Below are 10,056 nucleotides of genomic sequence, written 5' to 3' on the forward strand. Positions count from 1 at the left end.
GTACTTACGGCTGAACACAATCTCCCTCTGTCCCTACAGTGTCTATCACTCTGTATGTGTGCGTGTGTAACGCCTGTTTCTTCTCACCCTGGTTTCATTTTCACTTTCACATTAGCGCTGATGCAACTTCTTCCCTATGTTGCCCAATAACCAGTTTCAGTTGTGTGGACAAGCACAAGGCTGTGACATAAAGAGAAATGTGATGTCAGAGATGCAGTGTGTGTGTGTGGGTGGGTGGATCACTGTAGCAGTGTGTGAGCAGTGAGTCAATAGGTTAGTCTGGTGACCACAGTGTGAGTTTCTGTGGCACACTGTGACAGTGTTGAGCGGCAGACCAGCCTACAGATGTGATCTTTACCAGACTGAGGAACTGAACTGAGTCCACTGTGAAATCTGACTCTTTTACTGTATGTCTACATTTCTCTGCCCCTTCTCTCTCTTTCTGCTTCTCTCTTTATGCAAAACAAACAAACAAAAGAAAACTCATTTCCAGCACACAGATAAACATACACTCATTGTTTGCCTTTGACAGAGAAATAATCCCACAAACCAAAGGTGTCCATTTCATGGCTGTCGAGATGAATGCATTAATGGTCATAGTTCATAGCTAATTTGTGGACATCAGATAAAAATGTCATGCATTCTACACATGGGTAGAAAGTCTATCAAATAATAATAAAATGTTTTAGTTTCACTGAATCTCCTGGATCTTAAAATCCTATCATCAACATTAGGAATGTTGACTTCTCAATTAATCATGATTAATTGTAATTGATCCACAACTACACTGTGATTAAATTTCTCTGAACACAGAACATTTAGTCATTGCTTTAAGAGATGTTCTGTTTTATTTGTTCTCATTTCAAGTCAATAATTTGCATTTTTTAGTGTGTCTATTAAGTGTCTATTTTAGATTTAAAAAAAGATTTAATTTGGATTTTAAGTTGGATTATTATTGAAGTTTGTCACATCCAAAACTAATATTTCTTTGCTGCAGTTTCTGGTTTATACAGTAAGTCTAAATGTTCCATAAATGTTTTACCAGTAGGTGACAGTAGTGTGTTCGGAACGGATCATCACTACATCCATAAACACCACAGGAAGTACTCTGTGGCAAATGAATTATAGATGGACGCGGTTGAATGGCAGCATTTCTCTTATCATCTACCTCTGCGTGCGCGTGTGTGTGTGTGTGTGTGTGTGTGTGTGTGTGTCTCAGACTTACCAGATCAGCTACTGGGGACTTTTTACGGTTCTGTTTCTCCACCTCCACCTGCATCTTAGCCATGGGCTTGGCCATGGCCAGGGCCAGCTTGGCCTCTGCCTGCAGCTTCTTCTGTCGACTCAGGAAGTCCATGTCTTCCAGGGACTCTGAGTCGTCCTCTGTGGTGTCTCTGTCTGAGTAGGACGAGCTCTGCTTGGACTGCAGTAAGGAGACAGGACAGGTTCAAATAAAAAACTTCTCTTCTTGACTGTGGTTTTTTTTTGTTATTATCATGTTGAATTTGTACAGTAGGAGCTTTGGTGGAACAGAACATCAATGGTCCCTACCATGGGGGACAGAGGTGTGTCCAGACTAGTCTCTGTCTTGCTGTCGTCTGCATCGCTGTCCTTATCGCTGCCGCTGTCGTTGACAAAACAAATCTGTAGGTTCATCCCACTCTGCAGCCTGCAGGTAGAGAGACAGAGGACTTTGGTTTCTAATATGGACTGATCCTCCGTACAGCCATGGGTTTGACAGCAGAGACGCCAGCGAGCAGTTCAAACCCACTGTGGATCAATGACCTGGTTTATTCAGAGCAGTAAATACAGACAGGCTGTATTGATTACCAGTATAGATCTGATCAGACCCAATTACAATTTGAGAGCGTGTGATCGACTTATTATTGGTTTTTGGAGAGTAGAAATAATAGAAGAGGAGATACTGCAGATAAATGCATGTATTAATGGAAATATTAAACTATGTTTTCTGCATTTAAGCCCTCTGTGAAAAAGGAGCAGTAGGCTAGTTGTGAGATTTTAACCAGCAACCCTCTGATCACACACCCAATCCAAAAAAGGCCAAAACACATGCCACCAAATTAATATTATTGACTGATAATGGAGCTTTAATTAAAGGCCTATAATAATAATAATGTTTTATTATTAAAATTATCCTTCATATTATTAATAATAGTAATTACTAATAGTGCTGTTGTATTTCACAACACAGATTTAAAAGCTGCTTCATTAACATTGATAATTAGCTGCGATGTTGATTTAATCAACTGTGTCTCATTTTTCACACAGCACTGTCGCGTGTGAACGTTTCCAGGAAACCACTGTCACTGAAACATCACAGCTTTAACACAGTTAACAAAAAAATATACATAAAATCACAAGAATACAAAGAGAGTGTTTAAGGAACATGTAGTTCCAGTAAGACACAGTGAGAGAGGCAGTGGCATTGTGGGTAAATTAGAGTAGAGTCATGAGGATCCACTCCTACTCCCTGTTTCCTGTCATCTAATCTATTTTTATATTTTCACTTGAACGTCTCTGACAGTAAATCTGGACTTTCAGTGTTTTCATAAGTCTGAGAACAAAAAAACAAAAGTCATCCTTTGACCTTTAACTGTTGTTGTCACCTTTGTGTACTCTTCACTCAAACACCAGTCACAAGTTTTGTGGTCATTGAACAGGTGACTGAACAGACAGAGCAGGTCGTTACCGTGAGGACAGGCTGGGTTTCCCGCTCTTGCTGCAGCTGGTGTAAATGCCCGGCCCATCGTCAAAGAAACTGCCCAGGGCCAACTTCTGCCTGATGGACTCCCTCTCATTCTTCTGGGCCTGCAGCAGAAAAACATAAAGATACAGTTCATTTTTACCACCTTCTTCCATGATGAACAGACAGACAGTCAAAAGATTTATGGGGGAGGTCAGAGGTCAGGGTGAGTTCTATGGGGGTGAAATGTCCCCTGCTGCTGCTGTTATTCTATCTATAAATGCATGAATGCAATGCAAATACATAGTCACATAGTTTTGTACTATAACAATAATATGAATAATAATAATATGATAATATATTATTATATTATTATGTTTTATTATATTTAACTGTATATAATTACCTCTACAAATATCTGGGGATTCTAACCAGCAACAACCAGATACTTGGGGCTTAGTGGTGACAGGCCTGGGCCTGTCACCACTAAGCCACGTATCCAAAACATACCCCCCAAAAAATACCTCCTCAGAAATAATAATAAAAACAAAATGGTAATAATAATAATGAACTACCACACTTTGCCAGCAGGTGTAGCTGTTTCTTCATAAAACTCACGTCACGTCAATTTTACTTTCTTTTCTTTTTTTTTTTTACACTGAAACGCCGGAGAATAAACAGACTTATAGCAGCTTATACTGGTGTTTCTATTTTGATCAACACAGAAACATTCTCTGGCCTCTTACTCTAACTTCAACAATCTCAAACAAACGTCTCATTCTTATCTTAACCCTGATTCTAACGCGAAACCTTAGTTTGGAACAATCTAAATACCTACAGAACAAAGTCAATCAGAAACAGTAAAATTACGTCACTCACGCTGACACTTGTTCACGAAATCTTCCTGTTACATCAAAGCTTATCTGACAGATTATTTTAGTTCAGTGGTTTTTAAAGTGTGAGGCGCGTCTCCACTGGGGGGCGCCAGAGAACTTCAGATCTATTTTTACAGCCTAAATACATAAATAATAATAATGTTCATTATAATAATAAGAACGTGCGTGTAAATGTATTTGTAGAGGTGTGTGTGGGGGAGGAGGGACTAGAAGGTAGTCTGTCAGGGGTCGGATTAACGATATCTGCTTCACAAACCAGGCAGAACCGGATCCTGTGATGATCCACTTGTCTGTCCAAGTCCAAGTCCATGACTTTTTAAAACTAAAAGTCATTTACTGTACAGTAATCCTTAACCATTTCTTTTAAAGACACAGCCAATCACAGCAGTTTCAATTGTACGTCCTGAGTTTTGAACATCATAAATAAAAACATTCTTACTTGTAAAAATTGTACCGTTCTGGTTAATCAGCATTCTCTACATCCTCACACATTATTCTGATTTTTCACCACCTGGTGTGACACTCCTGTTCTCTCTTCTCCTCCACTTCTCTCCTCTCTGCTCTCCCTCCTCAGGGTCGTTCCCACTTGTAAGTTTTTCTCTTCAGTCCGTTCTATTTCTACATCTTCAAACCACTCATCACTCCTTCATCTCTCTCCCACTCATTTTCTCCCTCCATTATCTTTTTGTTTTCACTGTCTGTCTGCTTTCCCACAATGCTGTGCAGGCGTTGTCGAGGAGCCTCCACCAAGGACAAATTAACATAATCCCACTCCACACAAGAGCCCACAGGACACAGTTGGCACAACCACACATTCCCTCTCTCTCTCTCTCTCTCTCTCTCTCTCTCTCGCTCTCACACACTCACACACACACACACACACACACACACACACACACACACACTTGGCACTGCATGGTGACGGGTGTGTTTTCTTTCTGTAGTTCAGGGAATCAGCATGAACACACTTGAATTTCCACACACTGTCAGTCAGTCAGCTTTCTGTACAGAAGAAACTGCAGGAAATGAGCTTTGTTAACAAAGGTGCTGCAGGTGCGAAGGACTGACTGCTCCACCTGACTGCTCCACCTGACTGCTCCACCTGACTGCTTCACCTGACACACAGGAAGGGCCGACCCGACCCTTCCTGTGTGTCAGGTGGACTGAGTCACTGAGTCAGAGCCACCAAAGAGCTGAGTCATGTTCTGGTCTTCAGGACCTGAACTAAGGAAAAGAAAAGATGTTTGGTGGAGTCCTGCATGACATCACAACTTCAAATGTCTCTGGAGCAAGTGTGTGTGTATGTGTGTGTCTGGGTGGGTGGGCTGTGTGTGGTAAAAACAGTCATCATGGCAGCACCATAAATTAATTAGAAAGGTGTGAAATGAACCACTGTGAGATGAAGGTGATGAAGATAAACATGACGTTAACACAACGCCCTGCATTTATCCACACACACACACACACACACACATACACACACATATATATAGTGTATACAGTACTGTATACAGAGTAGTGTATAAATATAACTAGTTATTAATTCATTTGTTTGGATTTCCTTTTAGCACATTTCGCCCACTCTCTGTCCATTGACTTCCTCTAACATACACTCCATACAAATACACTCATTAGCTCCACTGATCCTGGGTCAGTTCTAAACATACAGTAAACTTGAGGCTTTTTTTCAACAGAACACATGAACCTTGGTTTAAGCCACTCCCTCCATGTATTCATATGGACTGTCTGGCTGCTCCCTCACCCCCTCCCTCACCCCCTCCCTCACCCCCTCTCCCACTAAGTGCTCTCCTCTCTTCTGTGTAATGGAGGCCTTTCATCAGTTCTGAGCAAACTGTCAAGAACGAGACAAGAACTCAGTGTTCACACACAAAAACCAGGTCTGCTAAACACCAGGTGTGTGTGTGTGTTATTAGGCATAAAACAGAGGGAGCCGGTGTGTGTGTGTGTGTGTGTTGTGACTGTGTGTGATGTTGAGAATCCAAACAGAGCTGGACTCTGGTGTGTTCTCCAGCAGTCACAGTCAGCTGCAGCTGGGCTCACAGCTCCACCAACACACAGCAGGTCACACTGTGAGGTCAGGTGTGTGTGTGTGTGTGTGTGTTTTGACTGAGTCGCGTAAACTTCACAGTTTAAACAGATGTTCTCTAACAGTTCAACATAATCTAAAGTCTGCTCCTGATTCTAGTGGCACATATCCTACTGAGCCTGGAAGAGAACTCACAACCCTCCAGGTGTCAGGCAAAGGCACACTCCACTGAGCTACATCCAAAATAAATAAATATATAATTTGTCACAAACCTTTAAATTCACACACCATGTCTCTTTATGATGTCTTTGAAGATATGTCCGTGTGTGTGTGTGTGTGCGTGTGTGTGTGTGTGCAGCCTGACTTTTCCTGTTACATGAGACCGGTGTGTGTTGGCAGCACAGCATTCCATTAGAGATAAAGGCTCTGACCTTTGACCCCTCCTACAGTTCAGCTGTAGGTCAGTGCAAGGCTGCTCCTGTCACTCAGTGTGTGTGTGTGTGTGTGTGAAGAATAAAGGTAAAAAAAAAAGGAACTGCAAGGAAAGACAAAAGGAGGGAGGGAGCAGAGGGGGGTGAGGAGCGTGGAGTGGGCTGAGGGAGGACAATAGGTCTCCCTGTGACATTTGAGCTTCTCCAACCAGACCAGACTGTGGATCTGTAGGAATCAGTCGTTTCTCCCAGAGAATGGAGCAGAGTCAGAGAATTCAGAGAAAGTCTTCGCTTTTTCTAACAACGAGTCCCCAGCTGCAGGACATGACGAGATTAACACACACACACACACACACGTGTGCTGGTTAGTCTGTTAGTTAGTTTGCTGGTTAGTCTGTTAGGTGGTCTGTTAGTTGGTCTGTTAGTTAGTCGGTGCAGGTGCAGGTGCAGGTGCAGCCTGTGATAAAGCTGTGGTCCGTTACCTCTTTGTGGCTGTCACTCAGATATAGACAGGACGCTCGACTGATGACATCATCAACTCCGTCAAATCTTTCCATATTATCCAGAGCCTCCTTTCGTGACTCCCCCCCCTCTCGGCCCTACTGTCTTTTCCTCTCTACTTCCCCCTCAGTCCAGGACAGGCCGTCTCCTCAGGTGGAGTCCACTGGGTCCACGTCATGTCCCTGAGGACCTCCACCATGAACATAAACAAACGTCAGCTCCTCTGTCTCTCCTACATTCTCTGTCACTCTTTATCCCCAACTCTGCCTTTCCTTTCAGCCCAGAGTCCCTGCCTTTCCCACAGGACGGTGAGAGCACAATGGTCAGGGCTAGGAGTTCTGGACCCTCCCTGTCCTCCACCCTCTGGACAGGGTGGACTCAAACTGAAAGTTAAAGGGAGGAGACAGTGGCTGAAACTACTGAAACTCTGGTGGAGGTGGGTTTTTTTTTCTTTCATTGACGTGAGGACAGCAGCTGCTCACCAACCCTGTGGAAACACACACCTCAGCAGTGGGACCACACTAGGGTGTTTAAATAACCCACTGTTCACCTCCCTTCTGTTTGTCCCTCATAAAATTAACACCAACAGGTACAGAACCATCAGAACCCAGTTCAAACTTTTCATTCTACTACATATAGTGAATAAAGTTCAATCTAAACAGATGTCTCTGGTCTCCTGTCTTACTGCATCACAGTTTCGTCCCTCTGTTGTAAAACAGACTTGACCCCAAAGCTAAAGCTGACTTTGATTTTCTGTTTCTCGTCTAAATCAGAACACGTGACTGAGAATATCAACCTGACTTTAAAGCATGAATAATGTTTTTAAAATGTGTAACAGAGGAGGTGTGTGTGTATGTGTGTGTGTGTGAGCTGCTTCCTGCCTCCCTCAGAAATAGTTCCTGACCGAGACTCCAAAGCCATGAGTTCCACAGTTGCAGCCAGCTGAACAAACCCTGACAGAGCAACAACGGACTATTAACTTGACGTTCTCTGTCTCTCTCTCTCTGTCTCTCTCCCTCCCTGCCTCCCCCCATTCCTCCCTCCTAACATTTCCATTCTGATCTCTCCACGTCGTGGCCTGATCTCATCTCTGAGTGACTCACGTTGTTGTCATAGCCACACAGATTCAGATCAGATCACATCAGGCAGCAGGAAAACGTGAAAGAATCCTTCAAATTCTATTCCACCAGATATTATTAACAATCTATTAGTTACCTTAGGTTTATATATATATATATATATATATATATATAATACATGCGCCCCAGCTCCAGGGTTGAACACACACACACTGGAGTGGAGGACGGTCCATCTCACACTTCATTACGTTAAGTGCAATAAAAGCCTTCCATCAAATGGTATAAATCCCTCTAAAACCAAAGTGAGGACGGCGCCAACCTCAGACTGATGAAAGTCAGGACAGAATTAGATTCTGTTTTATCTTCTGTCAGCACTCAGAGGTAACAACGCTGTCGGCCCCTCAATTTATTTCACTACGTTCCTGATTTACTGTTACAGAACCTGGGGTAGTTTGAGAACACGGGCGAACACTTCTGTTGAAGAGATTAAATCACTGATCCTCTCAGAAAGACCGATCACAGACTACTGTTACATTTCTCCACAATACTGATTTGTTTTCTCTTTTTTTCAAAACAAATAAATATTTGCTCAAATAAACTGAATATACTGCATATATGCTGTATGTTGTACAATGAGGTACTTTGACTAAATATATGTGGCAAAATAATCTTCACCTACGGTCACTAGTTTAGTCATCAGCATCTGGAATGACATCAATTTTTTAAAATTTTATTTTAATTGCTCATGATCTAACTGCACTCCCTCTGCGACCAAAAGGTGGACCACGATCTACTTATTGAGAACCTTTGTTTTATTTGTTACAATTTCAACCTAAACAGAAAAAAAAGAGCCACAAAAAACTGAGGTTGAATTAATGTTGAGAATCAGGTTTTTCACTGACTGATCATAATAACGAATGTTAAACTAATATGATTGAATTTTCATTTTTATACTTTCTTTTTCATTGTAAATTTCTCCTCATCTCTCTGATGACAATTATAATGTCAACATTATTGCCATATTTATAAAATATAGGGTATTTATGTAATACATCTGATGATATAATACTATAAAAATATATATTTCTCTTCTGCCAAAGGCTGCAGACCTGGCAGCTAGACAAGAGCTTAGAATTAAAAACTTTATATTTATACGTGAACAAACTAAAAACTAGATTTTTTAATTGAATTCATTATATTGAAGTGTCATCTGAGTCTGCTGTGGTCGAGAGTTTAAAAGCCTTGGTACTGATCTGGTACCGATGATTTAAAGGATCTGACTGTTAGATAAGACGAGACTCTGAAAAGGAATCCAAGGAGAAAGACAGGAAACAGAGATGATGTGAGGAAGACGAGAGAGAGGAGAAGTGATACTGATCGTCAGGGGTTACAGTCATCCGTCAGTCTGAACCCACGGCATGGATATCTGGAGAGAGTTGGAGGAGGACGGATGTGCACGACTTAAACACACACACGCAGAGACACACACAAACACAAGAGGGAAATAGAATAAATACAGCATAGGATATGGGCTGATTCCATGTTGATCCCTGAGGATTATGGTATAGAATAAAGAGAACTGTCTCATGAATAGAGCCCCACTGCAGAGGAGGACACACACACACACACACACACACACACACACACCAGGAGGACGACTGTGTGGGAAGGAGTCAGCTGTAATTGTGAGGATATAAAGGGTGGGGCCGCAGCGTCCCCCGGCTCCATCACTGAAGCTGACTTCATAGAGGTGAAGTCACTGTTGACTTAAAAAAAAAGAAGAGCGACACTCAGGAAACAGGTGATGGGATTCAAACACACACATTCGTTTTTTTAAAACATTTGTCCATGAAGAAGAAAACACAAGGACAGGTTGTCATCTGGTGGACCAGTGGGTCAGAGAGAGAGAGGAGAGGGGGAGAGAGGGAGAGAGGGTGAGACAGAGGGAGAGAACAGCTTGTTGTTCCAGAAGAACAGAGGGTGACTGTGGGAGAGGAGGTTCCTGGCACCTCCTGTAGGCCTCCCATCCAAGACCAACAGAGCTGCAGAGTGTTTCTATGTGTGTGTGTGTGTGTGTGTGTGTGTGTGTTCTATTGCACTGTTTCACTGTCTTTCCATACAGTCATAATAAAGACCATTCTATTCTACTCTGTTCTATTCAAGACTCTGGTTCAACGCTGGAGAAGAGAAGAAGAAACAGAAACTTCTGCAGCCTCAGTGACATGTGGAGAATGTCTCCATGGTGATGATCTGTGTCACAAACAAATTGAGCTGCTGAAGAAGCAGAGGGCGGCCCACTGGGAAGCCCACCAGCTCACAAAGAGCCTCGTCTGAGGAGCTGAAGTGTCGACAAATTGTACATTATTATATTACAGTTACTATTTATAAAAAGAATTCA

At 42.4% G+C, this 10,056-nt stretch overlaps 1 protein-coding gene across 6 annotated transcripts in view; it reads right to left on the reverse strand.

The window, feature by feature from the left end:
- The window catches only part of schip1 (schwannomin interacting protein 1), a 162,488-nt gene that overhangs the window by 4,475 nt on the left and 147,957 nt on the right, over positions 1–10,056 (reverse strand). For 5 of the 6 annotated variants that reach the window (XM_017031982.2, XM_008309172.3, XM_008309175.3 and 2 more), the window contains 3 exons: positions 2,711–2,829; positions 1,552–1,669; positions 1,226–1,423 (listed from right to left, as the gene is read on the reverse strand). In XM_017031982.2, the coding sequence (XP_016887471.1) occupies positions 1,226–1,423; positions 1,552–1,669; positions 2,711–2,829 (435 nt within the window). Of the gene's footprint in view, positions 1–1,225; positions 1,424–1,551; positions 1,670–2,710; positions 2,830–6,560; positions 6,918–10,056 lie in introns of those variants that run through there. The other variant, XM_008309176.3, reaches the window with a different exon arrangement.

Source organism: Cynoglossus semilaevis, chromosome 4 (assembly GCF_000523025.1).
Source record: "Cynoglossus semilaevis isolate Cse_v1.0 chromosome 4, Cse_v1.0, whole genome shotgun sequence".
Lineage (NCBI taxonomy): Eukaryota > Metazoa > Chordata > Actinopteri > Pleuronectiformes > Cynoglossidae > Cynoglossus > Cynoglossus semilaevis.